This window comes from Varanus komodoensis, unplaced genomic scaffold (assembly GCF_004798865.1).
Source record: "Varanus komodoensis strain SLA01 unplaced genomic scaffold, ASM479886v1 scaffold1, whole genome shotgun sequence".
Classification (NCBI taxonomy): domain Eukaryota; kingdom Metazoa; phylum Chordata; class Lepidosauria; order Squamata; family Varanidae; genus Varanus; species Varanus komodoensis.
In genome coordinates this window covers 17,858,870-17,875,421 of record NW_025335268.1, presented here as the reverse complement: position 1 = coordinate 17,875,421, position 16,552 = coordinate 17,858,870, and the positions used below count along the sequence as shown (strand labels likewise).

Sequence of the window (16,552 nt, the reverse complement as noted above, 5' to 3'; positions counted from 1 at the left end):
TGGTCATGATTGGTCATATTACAGTGACAATCTTTAAAACAAATTCAATTTTTGTGCTACAAGGTGAATCCAGCAGCCATTTTCAGACTCAGAAATTACTGCTACAGTATTTATTAGTGAAAGGTTGTGTATCTACTATATATTTGTTTTTGGTCCCTGTATAATCGTATGGTATAGTACCATGTATGCTTTAATGTAGCAGAGGTGTAGTAAAAGCGGGGAGGGTCTTTATTCTTTTTCTTTCTTCTAAAATATATAGTGATTGCAGCCTTGTCAAATAATGTGGAATTCCTTTGTTACAGTTGCAAAAATACAGTAATCATACCTTGCTTTTTAATACCAATGTTTTGGTATTAAAATCGGGCTAAAGTATCATTTGTGTCTCAAAGGCTCTCTGTGAAGAATGAAAGCATCTGAAGTGATTTTTCCTCTTTATTAGATAAATGATGTCCTACCTATCTTGTACAGAGTTCTCCAGGCAATTTCTTCTTTTGGAAGCAACAGAACATACAGTGTTAATTAGACATTTTGTAAGAAACTTGCCTCTGGTTGTTGCTTAAATAGAAAAAGCAAAAGGCAGTAGAGCATGAAATATTTGGAACTGACACTATAGCCTCCAGCATAGATTGTGTTCATATCTCATATATTTGGAAAGGTACACTGAGGAACCAAAGATGAGGAAAGTCTACAATTGTGAATGCTTTAAGAAACATTATGAATAAAAGTTTGATCTCTGTTGAGAAATTTTGTCTCTGAAATACTATATATTAGATCACTTGTACATAAAGAAGACTGTTACTAGATGTTTTATTTGAATATTAAAGCTGCAGTATCTTTTCAGCTACAACAGTTACTTCTTCAAACCTTTGAAATGCTAATAAGATTCTTGAAAATCCTGTTAAAAGAACCTGCGAAATTCAGGCTAGTTATCAGGAATTGTTCTTAACCTTTGAATTTTGTAGTTTTAATATTGCTGAAATTACTGCATATGTAGTGGTCCAGAAAGATGCTATTTGGGTGTTTTTGCTTTATTTTGGTGTTTGTTTGTTTGTTTGTTTTTGTTTTGAGTAGAAACTGCATAGCATACGTTTTGCTTTTGTGGTGAAACCTGAACTTGAAATTTTGTTGCTGAATTGTGTGCCTTATGGCATTTGAGTCACTGAGAATCACTTTTTACCTAACATATTATGCATGCAAAACATGTATTTGTATTCGAGATGACGTTGACAGTTTGCTATAGCTGCAGGAACCTTGATAAAAATGTATGGCATTCTGCTAAACTGCTTTCAGGTTTTTATAGTAATTTCTTCTGTGAACAGATTCATCAAAAGCATTACTTGGTACACTGCTATAATCACTTGACTTCTGTGGATCATTAGAAGGAGCTAAAATGAATCACCTAAACATAAGTCCACAATGCACAAGATTAAAAATACACTAAAAGCTTGGTAGAACAGGAACGTCTCAGCTACCTAGGTAATACTGCATGATACTCAGTAAATGTCTTCCATTATGGTGGCATGTGTTCTGTTCATGCTTTTCTATGAGGAAACATCACACATCTCAGTGGTAACAAAATGATTTTTTTTCATCTATAGCCAATTAAGCTATGCTTAGAATGTTAAATGGTTTGGAAAAAGAATTTAGAGCCGCTCGATATTATCTATTTAATGGCCCATTAGGCTTGGTTATTCTTAGTTTGGAGTATCCTGGAAACTTAAAGGAAAACTATGGAATAGTTGTTTAGATAACCCCCTTCCAATGTATAGTTTATAGCAGGGATGGGGATGGTGCAATCCTCCAGATGTATTTGGACTGTAACTCCTATTAGCCCCACCACTGAATGTGCTAGCTAGGCTGATGAAACTTTCAGTTTAACAATATATGGGTGGACTATAGTCCCCCATTCCTGGTTTAAAGTAATGTTTCTATTCTAGGAGACAAGTTCAATACACATTTGTAAAAACTGCTATAAATATTAAAGATTAAAGGAAGCATATTGTTAGTCCTGCAGTGAATTAGGAAGTCAGTATGTAGGGACAAGACCATAAATATTTTTACTATATGTGTTAGGTAATGGGTGGCTTTAACCCAACTTTTCATTTCCTTCAGATTTGGAATGTAATTGTGCTGACACACTTTTTTAAACAAAAGTTGTTTCTGCAGCAAATTTTTGTTTTTTGTAGTAGGGTTAAGATGATACTGATTTGTTTCCTTCAGAACTAGAGTTGAACATGCTAAACTGAGGTTAAAGCCCCTCAGTTTTGTTATGGTCTCTGTGCATCACACTTGTGGGTGCTACTCCTGCATGGAATCTTCTGTAGCTGAAAAATTTTGGTGGCAACTTTCCCCAACCGTCCAAGTGCATATGGCGCTAGAGGGTCCCTGCGAATTTCCTTAGGTTGTTTTCAGCTGCTATACTGGTTGCCTTGTGAGAAAAACTTTCTATCATTACGGATGCTTTTTCTAGATAGAGTGAAGTATTTCCCTTTTAAATTTTCTTTATTTGTTACCTTTATGATTCTTTAAATTTTCAGTAATCTAATTGACATTGTGCACCTGACTCAAATGTATGGTCCTGAAGGTACCCTTTAGAAAGTATGTTGGATGTAGTGGAAAACTCCCACCAACAGATAGCCACTCGCTTTTCCTGTTTTGCTTATATGAAGGTCATTTAGTGGATGTTTGTCTTCACTGCCAGGCATTCCCAAAGCAGGCAAGACAAAACAGAGCAGACTACGTTTAAGCGGTACTTCGGAAGATGGTGTTGGAGGCAGTAGACACTCCCAAATCAGTATCCAGAGCACTATTGCCAAACTTTTGAATGGTGAAGGGATGTTTAATGAAGCGACATACAATGCTTTGGAGTCTGTATAAAAAAATAAAAACTATGGCAAGGAATATGAGACTTGGGCAGCAACTGCTGCCACCTTCATTATTCTGCCAGCAGAGTGTCAAGAGCTGGTCTCTCCACCCCAACTTCCCTCCTTTTCCCTAACTACATGTTTGTATTATGTTAGAGTAGGCTTACTGACAACCTCTACATCAAGTTGATAAGCCAGCTAATTGAGGGTTTGTATACTACTCAGGTCCCAAACTGAATCCCCCTTCTTACCTTCTCACCGCAATAGAGTTAGCTCCAGCTTCAGGGAAATTTGCGTTGCCTTTGGACCAGACAGTAGGAATGCCAGGCATTACTTAATTGGCTAACTTGCTTTATCTGGTATCCAGGCCTGATCAGGTATAATCCCTCCCATGTTCCACCACACCACCTCCCCAAATCAGAATTGGTCTGGTTCTCACCAGTTACTTAGCTTAACGTAAAGCTCACAAATCAAAAGTAATTCAGCTAAGAATTCTGACCCTGCCTCTTCTTTCAGTTTATATTCAGAGTCTGAGGTATCTACCTTGGAATGCTGTCCTTACACACAGATGATCTCGGTCCTTGCTGTACTTCCAAATGAAGCCGCAATATGATCACGCATTCCAGTCTTTTGTTTCTTCTGCCTCAAAGAAAAGATAACCCTTCTTTCTTGTTCACAGTCCTTTTGTCAGAAAGATGACCCGTGGCCCTTTCTTTCTAATTTTGGCTTCAGAACTCATATGTCCCCTTTCACAACTGGGCCATACAATAATACAGGACTTTCAGGTTCTTTCAATTGTCAAAAGAAGTTACAAGATCAATTTTGGCACCTCCTGCCTGTTTCAGGTGTCCAATCCACAGCTCCACTGGAAATCCTATAGTGGGAAATGTGCTCACTTCTACAAAACAGAGCTCTTCTACAGATTGCACGTCAGTTGACGAACAGCAGGTTCTGTTTCTACTATTTCACTGTTCCTAAAATGAATGGAAATCTTTGGCCAATCTAAGACCTCCAGGAAGTCAACTCCTGCATCACTCCCAAGAAATTCCAGATGGCAACACTGAACTCTGGTTTCCCATCTTTTGTAGGGCTGATTAGTTTCCAACTGCCAATCTCATAGATGCTTACTTCCACATTGCAACTGAGAGCAAGTGCCAACAGTACCTTTGTTTCATGAAAGAGCATGATGCCTTCTAGTTCTGTGTTCTTTCAATTTAACCACTGTTGCAATGGTGTTTACAACATGTATGGAACGTGTTTGTGCATACCTCCATGTCAGGACAGCCAGCTATCTTGTCAACTGACTTCTTTTTGCCTCTAATGAAGGAACATTTTTCACAAGAAATCTGTTTACTACTACTATCAGCCTTTTGGACGCAAGAGGCCTCTGTGTCAACACTTAGAAATCTGCACTCACCCTGGTTCATTCTATAAAGTACATAACAGTATCATTGATTGCATCAATGTCTAGCTGTGCTTATCTCCCAGAAGACAGGCATCTGGCCATACTCACCCTGTCATGGAAAATATATATTAAGGACTTCATGCACTTTTAAGTGGAAAGGGGTTTTTTTACTCTTCCAGCTGCTCATATTTTGGAAGACCAAATATGAGTTAGATTGATTCCATAATAGAAGACACAACCTTGAATTTATAAGAACTGAGCAGGGCTGTCATGGATAGGACATTTTGGAGAGCTTCCCTACATGGGGTCGCCATAAGTCAAAGATGACAGCATAAAACAACAACAGCTGCTCATGCATTTGTTCCTGCTTTGTGTTTGGTTTCCCAAATCCTCCAGTTTCTGTTCTCCCTTTTTCAAGGAAGTTTGAAATTTGCAGCTTTTCACATCTATGTAGCAGTTACTCTAGCTAATAGAGGAAGAATTGGAGTGATCTTGATCTCTGATCTGTTGGTGAAGCAGTTTCTTAAAGAAGTTGCAAACTGAGTATTTATCCCACATTGGAGTCTCTTAGTTTTGCTCATGGCCTTGAAATCAAAACCCTCAGAACCTTTGGTGACTATCTTAACTTCACCTCTTTACTTGGAAGGTGGCATTGCTTTTAGCAAGTAACATTAGGTCAGCTAGCCAGTGAACTTTGTGCCCTAAGAGCAGATCCTCTTTATGTGATTTTTTTCACTGGAATAAGAATACTGCCTTCCTTCCAAAAACTGTTCAGGCTTCCATATGGATTAGGACAGGGGTCCTTAAACTTTTTCAACAGGGGGCCAGTTGAACGGTGCCGGTGGTGGGCATGGGCTGCCAAGGTGGGGCCGGGGGGGGGTGAGGGGGATGCGCACACATGGGTCTTGGCAAGGCGAGCTGGGGATGCATGCGGCGGGGCAGGCACACGCGGAGAGGCAGAGGCTTGCTCGCATGGAGATCATTTTTTCCAAGCGAGTCCAAAACGATCTCCCCGCAAGCAAGCCACTGCACATGCGCACAGCAAGTCCAAAACCTCTGACTCGGGCCAGATAAATGGGCATGGTGGGCTGGATGCGGCCCGTGGGCTGTAATTTGAGGACCCATGCATTAGGACATGTATCACCAGCCTTTTTTTCATCTCCAGCATTGCTTTTGAAATCAGCATTCTACGTGCTTGATGTTCAGAGAACATTGGCATCTGCAAAAGGTAGACTGACCAGTTCTGACAGTCATTAAGGCTCTTCTTTGTTATAGAAGGAAAAGGAAGGGCTTACCTATTTCTTCATGGTAGTTTGCCTCCTTGTTTGTTAGTACCATACAAGTGGGCTACCAAATGACAGACTGGAGCGCAATGCTCTGGTGTTGGGCCATTCAGCTAGGATAATGGCATCCTCTGTTGCTTTTGCTTTTCTGTGTATGGCAACTTAGGTAAGATAATTCAGGTGGTAAATTAGGTAAAATAATTCATACAGTCTTGAATTTTGAGTGGTGTTGGAGCAAGTGGTAGCATCTTACTAATGCCCACCTCTATAATCATGTTCATATATCATGTTTTAATTTAAATATTGTAGATTTCAGACCATGAATGTTGATGATTTGCTTTCACTATTAAAATTGTCATTAAGTGAATGCATTCAAAGCTTGCTCATTTGGGACAGGTTCTGAATATTTAAGCAAATTCCAAAGGGCTTTTACCTTCCTTTATACAGCATCACACTATAATTCAGATAGCCAGGTCAAAAAGGAGGACGTGTTCTCATGCCTTCAGGTTAAATGGATTGCAACTGCTAGGGCTTTCTCATGGAAGGGGACACACACAAGCAATACTGATAAACACTCATGGTAGTAAAACCTGGCAGCCTTTATCTGAAATTGTTGCAAAGGAAGACAGTGAAGAGTTTTCCATGTTTCTGGCACAAGTTGAATGCCTAATTTTAGAATACATGAGTCATCTGTGAGGTTACTTACCAAATTGGTATATGTGACTATATCCAACTTCAGATCAGTAAGTAGCATACTTTTGAGCAAGAAGTTTACTCAACCTATCTTGACCAAACATAGTTTTACAAAACAGTTCAGAAGCTGAAAGACATAATTCTTGCTTAATCCTATTAGTAAAAAGTTCAGTAAGTTCAGCATTTTCCCAGGCGGTATTACCGCTTCTCAAACAGTATTTTCACCACCAGGATAATAAACTTCAGGTCATTAAAAATTGCTTTTTAGAAAGCTATTTTCCAAATTAAAAATAAACTTTGTCAATAGCCCTTATGTATTCAGTGGCCACTAGTGCCCATTGCAGCTAATGAGACAGAGGACAGGGCTGCTAAACAGTAAGTAGAATGAAGAGGTCAGCTTTACAGCAAGTATCAAATCATGCAAGTGAACTGAAAGAACATGCGTGCAAAGGGAGAGAATAATCTAGACAGCATACTAAAAAGCAGAGAGATCACCCTGCCAACAAAAGTGCATATAGTCAAGGCTATGATTTTCCCAGTTGCAATGTATGGCTGTGAAAGTTGGACCATAAGGAAGGTTGAGTGCCAAAGAATTGAGGCCTTTGAATTGTGGTGCTGGAGGAGACTCCTGCGAGTCCCTTGGACTGCAAGGCGATCAAACCAGTCAGTCCTAGAGGAGATCAACCCTGACTGCTCTTTAGAAGACCAGATACTGAAGATGAAACTCAAATACTTTGGCCACCTAATGAGAAGGAAGGACTCCCTGGAGAAGAGCCTAATGCTGGGCACAATTGAGAGGAAAAGAAGGGGGCAGCAGAGAATGAGGTGGCTAGATGGAGTCAGTGAAGCAGTTGGCGTGAGCTTAAATGGACTCGGGGGGGGGATGGTGGAGGACAGGAAGGCTTGGAGGAATGTTGTCCATGGGGTCGCGATGGGTTGGACACAACTTCGTGACTAACAACTGCAACAATCTGTGACTCATACAACACCATCAGACCATTACTTTTAACCCACATTCCAAGAAAGTGGGAAGAATAGAACAACAATAGAACAAGGTGTCTCGATTTTCTTCATACATAAATTACTGGGTTCCAGCACTGATTCTGGGCAGCCAAACAGGGCCAGATAAGCGCTGCTCGCCAGTGCCCTGCCTGGAAGCTCCTAGATTGAGAGTTCCTGTACACCAGCAGGTCCAGACACTGCCAGCACTACACTTTACTAATATTTATGGACATCATTGTTAGGCTCTTAAATAACTGCTACTGACTAAGGAGCAGAGAAGTGAGATAAGTGCTGCACAGATGATTTTATATATTTATTTTAATTGTTTTATCTTGAGAATGAGGATTGGAGTACTGGATCATTGCCCTTCCTGCCCTTAGAAACAAACCTTCCCTTTGTATACAAAGATGCTGTCCAGCTTCTGGTGCACCCTGTAAAGCCAGAGGTAGGCAACATGGTGCCCATGGGCAACCATGTGTCCTCAATACCATTCTTGGTGTTTTCTGTATTTTGCCATATTTTACAAAGAATACAGAAGAAAGCATTACACTCCTTAAACAGTTTTGGTGCTTGTTTGTTTTGAAATTAGTTACTATCATTGAAGTATTTCTATTAACTGTAGATGCAATAACAGTTTTCCAACAGTTATTGTTCTTATTTTGAGGAAGATTGAAGATATATTGATGTACTCACTTTTTTGCTATTTGTGCCAGCAGAATATTTGAGTGGGTAATGTTTGATTGTTCATTTTTAGTAATTTTGTGTGTTTTATATAGATGTTATAGTTTGTTTATTTGTTTGTTTGTTTATTTGGAACACTTATATGATAGGTCGCATTTGGCCACTTCTAACTTGGCATAATAAGTACTTAAATAGAGGTATGGCCTCAAATATTACAAAATGTTTCTATCCTTGGAAAAAGATTACACATGAATGTATGTAGATTCGTTTCTTGTTTTGTTTTTGTTTTGTTTTTTTGTTTCTCCCAATTTTCCCACTCATATAAAACATAATGTTCATGAGGTCTGGAAACATTTTATGTGAAAGCTTGTTCTAAGATGTTTTACAAAAATGCATCCACCAGGATACTGACCACCAGGATGCATCAGGTGGTAACAGAAAAAAATTCCCCTGTTGAACAAAATGTCCTGTGTTAAACATGGAGACAGCGTGTACTTAACATTTATTTAGTGCTCACTGTATGATTCTTCATATTCAGTAACTTTCCCTGTGTAAAATATATGGTTTGTGAATATTTTTCAACATGTTCATTCCATAAATTCATGTGCACTGTTATTGATGTTCTATTTTATATGCCCAAAAGTTTTTAGTGTGCCTCTTGTAAAACTGAACAACAGGATTTAATATACAGTTGCATTCACAGAACATTTCTAAATTGCGCACTTCAGATATGAGCATATCTAAAGTCAGGTTGCCTATGCTATAAATCAGTATTAATTAAATCACCTAAGTATCAGTAAAGGTGACTGTGTAATCTGGACCATTGCAATTTTGACATTGGGAACATTATGTTCGAGAGCTGTCTTGCTTCAAAAGCCTGTATATCAATCTAGCCCAGTTTCAGTCTGACATTTGCTAGTGTAGCAGGCAGAACCGTGAAGAGGGAGACAGATTAGCAAGCAACAGATGTGGACAGGGATGCTGTGTTTATCTTAGAGAACTGTCATTTAGCAATAATGCTTCAAACAGAAGCTGTATCTTAGAAATGAAGACCTTAGTGTAATTTTAAAAGTATCATAAATCACATGTAAATGGAATGAAAAGGTTTAGAGAACCTTATCCACTTTCAAAGGGCATGAAGAAGCATACAACAAGTTATCAACTGCAGTCAGTGCAATATGTTTTCTTCTGAGAATTCCAAGGGTAAATACAAAGAAAATACAGATGTTTAAGATTAAGTAAAGATGCCCTATAGCAGTTAGATGTAGAACATCAACAAAGAGCAAGGCTTGCTTAGTTTTAATTATTTCTAGAACAATATTACTAGAAAATGAAATGTTTCATAACAGTTTTCCTATTATTTGTTTTCATCATTTCACTCAACATGGTGGTTTAGATTAATGATTGAAGTGTTGGGTTCAAATTTCCAGTGCTGAAGCCTTCTAAGCGTCCTTGGACCAGTCATTCTCACTCAGCCTAACCTTTTCTATAGCATAGTTGTGTTTTTTTTCCCAGAGTGTTGGAAAGTGTGTTTGTGGGGTGGGGGAACAGTCTGCCTTAATCTGATCACTCTGATTAGAGATCATTTACTTCAAACTGTACATATATTTAGGGCAGAGTTCCATTAGAAGAAGCATTGCTTTTGCAAATTTCCGCACAGTAAGCTGCTTTTCTCTGCTAGATTCCAGTTGTATGGTTTTGCAAAAATTAAGAAAATGTTGGCTTGTAAATATGTGTGATATATTCAGCAAAAGGTACTGCACAGGTCATGGTACCACCCGAGCTGCACAAACATTCTTCCATGTATCGGTTCTATTTAAAATTGAAGTGAAATAATCTATTAGATTACCAAATAACAGTTTACCAAATATTATTTTACCATGTGACCCAAAATATCTCTGGCTGCCTCTTACACATGGCAGTTTGGGGAATATATAAGTTTCCTGACTCAAAAGCAGCATAGATGTTAGTGAAACTTCTGCAAACACCAATGAGAAAAATAGGATGACTATTTCAGCTTGAACCTGCACAAAAATGATAGAATAATTCCTCATCATTCAGGACCACTAATGCAGATACATCTAAGAACATTTGTAGGTGACAGGATGGCAGTATTTGTAGTAGGAAACTATGAACTGAATATTAACTCAGAGTAAAACATGCTTGGTAGATATAAAAAGCTCCTCTGGAACTTAGCCTTCCTGGAAAATGTATGTGGTCAGGATTTTTTCCCAAAGGCTAAAAAGAGCAGAACTTTTACAAACCTTTAAATATGTTGAATTAGAGACAGAGTTAAAAATAGCACATCCTAGGGACTAGATGTGATTGCTGTGTAATATATTTTGAATAATAATCAGGATTTAGAAGAATAGAATTAAGCTAAATTTACTTATCTAATATTTTAACTTAGGTTAAGTCAACTCATTCAAGTTACTTGTGATTCCTTGTTTTCTTAAAAACATACTCTGCATTGAAAAATACATATTTAGTAAAGCCTCATAATTTATTGTAGCTTTAGTGTATCTGAATTCTTTTCCTATTCTTATTGTAATCCAGCCTATTCTCTAGTTTTTATATAAGAATGTCTCTGTGGGCATGTATTTTTTCCAGTAACTGAAGAAGTTTGTTCTTAGATATTTTTCTTCTCTGTAAGCAAGCTATTTGTGTAAAGATGCTTATACAATAGAAAGCTATTCAGGTGAAAGAACAGTAATGTTGTAATCGCATGTATTTTCCATGGATACTTGGGAATTGTTTCTGTTACTAATGTCAGACTGAAATTCTGTCTGTCTGTCTGTCTGTCTTTCATTTCTAGCCCACCCTATTAGCCAAAAAGCCTCGCTCTTTGCTGAGCATTAAAATGACAAACCACAGTAAAACTTGTGCTTTTATACCCTTCTGTTCTACTCTGTCATGACAGATGAGAAGATTTCACTTTGCTTTTAGAGTAACCACAGTTTACCAAATAATCTGATGCCCTTGCTGTGGTTAATCATACCTCTGGTTTGTTGAAACAAGCCAGTTTAATAAACTGAATCAGTTTACACAGCACAACAACCCCCACTCAATATTGAATACATTTGGAACCAGAGGCTGCCATTAAAATGTAAATTGTGGTGTTGTGTGAACCCAATTAGTAAACCATGATTAATTAGTGTGGCTATGTTACTGTTAAAAGATGTCTGGGCCATGTTTCAGTAATAACTAATGGTTCAGTGACAACCTGAACTCACACCTGAGTATAGGTTTTGTTCTTGTCTGAACCAAGCCCCTGTGTGGCAACATATGCTGCTGTATGCGTCAGATAATCAATTTGCTAGCTGTACATGAGTTTATGGACTCCATGTACCAAACCTATCTCCAACCTTTCCATGTATTTTTGCAATTATTTCTAAAACATAGTTCCATGCTCCCAGTTGTATTCTTGCCAGCACAACTACCTGCACAGTATTATATTGTGTAACCACTGAATTGAGCTGGAAAGTACTGCTGTTTAATCAGTTGTTCTTGTTCTTATATTTACAATTTGGTGGTTCTTCAGGTTTTTGCCTGGTTTGAATAGTATCTACCTAATGCTCCAACTGCTGCAGCTCCCTCCCCAAAAAGTAAATAAAAATTCAGTTTTGGATTTTCAGTTTTAAATGTTCCTTCCCTCCTTCCTTCCTTCCTTCCTTCCTTCCTTCCTTCCTTCCTTCCTTCCTTCAAACAATCAAATAATGAATGATTTTTAAATAATGAACTGTGTGTGTGTGTGTGTGTGTGTGTGTGTGTGATTTATTTATTTATTTATTTATTTATTTATTAATTAGAACATTTCTATGCGAAATGTGATTTGAGGATAACTGTTGTTTCAAAAGATTTCCTTACTAAATGAACTAATAAGCTATATCACATTAATCTTGGTATTAGTGCTGCCTAGTAGAAATAGCATTGTTGTTCTGGTTTGTTTGATTTTGGTTTTTTAGTATGGGTTTTTGTATAGTTTTGTATAATAAACAACATCATATTGGTAAAATGTCAAGTTTTGTAGTGACAACAGGATGCAGTTGTTTAAATTCCCATTGAACAAGTATCTGTAATGGGCAATTCTGCCTGGTGTATAAGATCTATGCAAGTGAATCTAGATGGGTGAAATTTTTAACCATCTTTCTTTCCTAGTTTTGGATATGGCCAGGCATGTGCCCCTCTACAGAGCGCTCTTAGAGCTCCTTCGAGCTATTGCTTCATGCACATCTATGGTGCCATTGTTACTGCCTTTGTCTGGGGAAAATGGAGAAGAGGAAGAAGAGCAGCTGGAATCTCAAGCTTCAGTTGGAACTCTATTGGCGAAAATGAAAACATGTGTGGATACCTATACTAACCGACTGAGGTATTTCCTTAACCACTTTCCTTACATTTCCAATGTAACTGAAAACTGTTTTCACTGAGATGATAGATCTATATCTGAGCAGAACTACTAATTTCAGATGTGCAGGTCATGTAATTAAACATTTCTTCTTTCAAAATAATTTCCTGCACATAGATCAGACACAGGTTTACCACATCCTTATGAGCTAGGTCTTTATGCAAAGTCTGTCCTATCAAACACAGTTTGTGCTATGTTCTTATTAGCAAATCCAAGGAAAAAGAAAAAAGGCATATTTTCTAAATGAATTTTCTCTTTTGGATGTCCAGAAGTCAGTCTTCAGACCTAAGGACAGCAGCAGACTACGTGTCAGGTACACTGTGTAGGCACTGGATTCAGGATTGGCTGGGGTTATTATAGCAGGGAGCCCAACAAAGAAACAGGCATAGTCCTGAGTGGTGAGGGGAACAAAATTACAGAAAATATACATTATGAAACCCTTTTCTTTGAGTTTTGAACATGAACAAAGATGATGAAGTGAGCTGGGAGTAGTTGAAGAAGAAATGTGTGTGCAGAAGGAGAGGAAGAACAGAGAGGACACAATTGCAAAGATTTGTTGATGGGGAGCAGGTAATAGGAGCTGGAAGATGGGAGACTGTGTGGACTGAGACTGAGGGTCTCTGCCAGACATGAGGAAAGCAGAAGAGAGAGTTTCTCTGTGCAAAAAAATGAACTGTTCTTGTCAGATATACTACAACCACCCAGCTGGTTATTTTGGCTGGTCAACAAACATTTGGGGAATGTTGGCCATGCTAAAAAATGTTGACTGCCAATTCAAAACATAAGTTTTGCCAGAATATACTTGTTATACTGAGGCGGAAATGAATGCATTTAATTTTCATTGTTTGATTAAGTTTTGTTGGTGGATGAGATCCAGTTGTGCTAGATAATCAATGGGATTTACTGCAAGTAAATTAATTAAATTTGGAGGTAGACACCGCAACAGAATTTGTTCTTTTTGTACCACTGTTCTGTGGAATGACCTTCAGATATGAACATTCATATTGGCTTGGGAGATTATTTGAGCAGCCATTTCTAAAGTTTCAGCCTTGTTCCCTCTGTACAGATATAAGGAATTAAAAATAAGCTTATGTAAGTATTTTAACTGAAATCCTCAAACTATTTGCAAACTGAACCTATTTGCAAACTGAACGTCAAACTATTTGCAAACTGAACCTATTTGCAAACTGAACGTCAAACTATTTGCAAACTGAACCAAGCACTTGCAAACTTGAACCAAGATAATTTTATTGTAAGAATGTTCCAGGCACCTCAGAATAGTGTTCCCTATTAGATGAGTTGTTTTAGGGGGATCTGTCACACAGCATGAAAGCAAGAATATGAAATACAACCTATACCTCCTTTCTGGGTGCTAAACATGAAAACTCTTCAACTTATGATCCAGTTCTTGAGTGAATTAAAGTTAAAAGGGGGGGATTCAAATACAAAATAAAATAGGATTAAAAGAAAAAAATCGCCAAGTATTTCTTAACAATTGCAGGACTTTCCCATATTGTTTTTACCAGTTCAGACATAGTATGATCAACACCCTTATGTCAATTCCTGCTGAGTTTTGCCTTGAAATCTGTTGTGACTACTGTTTCCTCTGCAGCAAGCTCCTATTTCCCACTGGGAGAAGTGCCCGGAAAGAGCAGAAAAATGATTCTTTCAAACTCCAAGAAGTCCAAGAGGCTTTCAGTTTTGCCTCTTCCAGGCATTGCTCCCAATGGAAAACAAAAGCTTGCCCCAAAGACCTCTTCAATGATACCCTGCTTCTGTCTGTCTGTCTGTCTGTCCATTTCATTTCATTTCATTTAAAATTTTTACCCATCCTTCCCAATAAAATGTTTCAGGATGGCTTACAATAATTAAAAGCAGAAGAATAATAAAATTACCATCAATAATATACAATAATTAAAACAATAAATAACATTCAAATTTAACAAAACTAAAAAAAGAAAATGCGATACTGAATCTTAAAACATCTAAAATCCTTAATTCTTAAAATAATGGTTAAATAAAAAGGTTTTTACCTGGTGCCAAAAAGAGTATCAAGTGAGTGCCAGGCGAACCTCTCTGGAGAGCATATTCTGGAATCTGGGTGCCACCACAGAGAAGGCCCTCCTCCAGGTAGACACTCTCTTTACCTTCTTCAGGGAGAGTTCTCAGAGTAAGGCCTCTCCTTCAAGGACTTGAAACTTTTGGGGACTCGTGCACATTTGGGAATTTGACAGCCTGTCATTGGAACCACCTCAAAATGAGTGTACTATGAATGAAAGCATCTGCCTACAGCCACCTGCTACCTTTATTTCTGAAGAAGGTCTCCAAGTGCCATGTTTGTCCCAGAGGCATTAATAAGAAAATAAGAATGGAAGCAGGATCTGGCTCTTGCTTTGCTTTGAAGTGATCCCAGACTCCGCTAAGAAATTCTGTTCTAAAATAATAAAAATAGAAAGTAGGTGGGATAGGGTGGGTGCCAAGAAAGGTGTTGTGGCATTGGCCTGATCCAGCATGGCTCTTCTTCCATACCAATGTCCATGTTGCCTAGCCTGTCCTACTTGATATAGTTAAAAATGCTTCATCCAAAAATTGTATGAGAATAGCAAGAATACAAAGAAGCCAGCACATTAAGTATAAATGAAACTGTAAATCTGAACAAAAACAATCAGATACTGTTACCAATATTCCAAAACATGGCTTTCATGTCTACATTAATTATTTTAACATGCCATATAGAACATTCCCATTGTAACCCCAAATGACTGCATTTATGGCTTTTGTAACCTCCTAGCCATGCACAAAGCAAGAAATTTAATCCTGGTAAACATGGGGGCATGCAGAGACTACCATGAGATATACATGTAGATTTTAGATTGCATAAAAATAATCCTGATTTCATAGTTGATGCATCTAGGAAGTGGATGCTGTATTAACACAGTGCTAGTGTTACCAAAATAGTCAGATTCTATAAATCTATTTAGTGACCTCTGGACAACTGTAATAAAGTCATCCTTGTAATCAGCACTGCTGGGATTTTTTAATCACACCACCAAAAAGGCAACTGATATAAACCAAATCAGAAGAATATCTTACGAATACAGTCCTAGTCTCCCTTTACTGAAACAAGTATGACATTAGATCCCAAGGTACAAATTATAAAAGAAACTGTAGATTTCTTTGAATATTTGTTATCTTCATAGCCTACGCTTCTGTTGTTCAGTTATGTTTAGCGAGCTATATGCATTCCCCAGTTTGTCTGGATGGATGAAAGAAATGGAGAGAAAGATAATGAATCAGTTTGTCCATCCCTCCTCACTTCCTCTCATATCCACATGTTCCTACATCTAGCATTCCTTTAAGCCAAATTGTTGATTCTGTGGGTACCAAAATCTGATGCAAAAAAAAAAAAAAAAAATCTTTGTTTAACTGTGCACATACTCCAAGGATGGTTTGAATTTCATTAGTTTCTAAGCCTTTTAGTATTAACATAATTGCTTCTGCATTGAATGTTTTACAGGTTTCTTAACATTTATCTCCTCTTAAATATGCAGAAAACCTGACTATTCATTAATTTCTGAGGAGGTGGGGAAAATGTTTGGAACTACTAAAACATGAAATTATTCGTGCTTACATGTGCAGACAGCTTTTTGCTATGTTGGTATGTGTGATAATGGACAAAAAGAAAGGGCAGGTTGCATATTTGAATATCTGTAACTGCTATTCCTTGAGTGTTCATCTTTGCATTCACATATATGGGTGCTCCAGTTGCACAGTGCCACACTTGGGAAGATTCCTAAGCTAAGCCTAGAATTTTTGGTGGGAGCGCCACCCCCTCTCTGTTATATAAATAGGTGGGCTCTCGCCATTTTCTCAGTCCAACTGGAGACCAACATTTGTCCCTGTCTATGTCTTTAACTATCCTATCGCTATGAGGATAATATATAAAAAGAGAAAGTATCCATCAACATCAGTGCAAGACTGGCAAGTGGGTTGTGTGAATGGACAGATGACCACTCTAAGAACAACAGTTACAGGTATGCAGCCTGCCTTTCTTCATTGTGGTCTTTGTGCATCACACATATGGGTGACTAGTGAGCATACCATTAAAGGAGGTGGGAGGTATCATTATAATGGGAAAGAGAGCCAGGGTTCCCTCCAAAAATTTTAGACTTAGATAGAGGAATCATCCTGAAAGTGGCACTGTGCAGACACAGCACTC

General features: G+C 38.0%; 1 protein-coding gene across 13 annotated transcripts in view; it reads left to right on the top strand.

Annotated features, from left to right (window-relative positions):
• Positions 1 to 16,552, top strand: part of BIRC6 (baculoviral IAP repeat containing 6) — a 168,147-nt gene that overhangs the window by 125,541 nt on the left and 26,054 nt on the right. For all 13 annotated transcript variants that reach the window (XM_044453246.1, XM_044453079.1, XM_044452992.1 and 10 more), the window contains one exon: positions 12,087 to 12,297. In XM_044453246.1, coding sequence (XP_044309181.1) covers positions 12,087 to 12,297 — 211 coding nt within the window. The remainder of the gene's footprint in view (positions 1 to 12,086; positions 12,298 to 16,552) is intronic.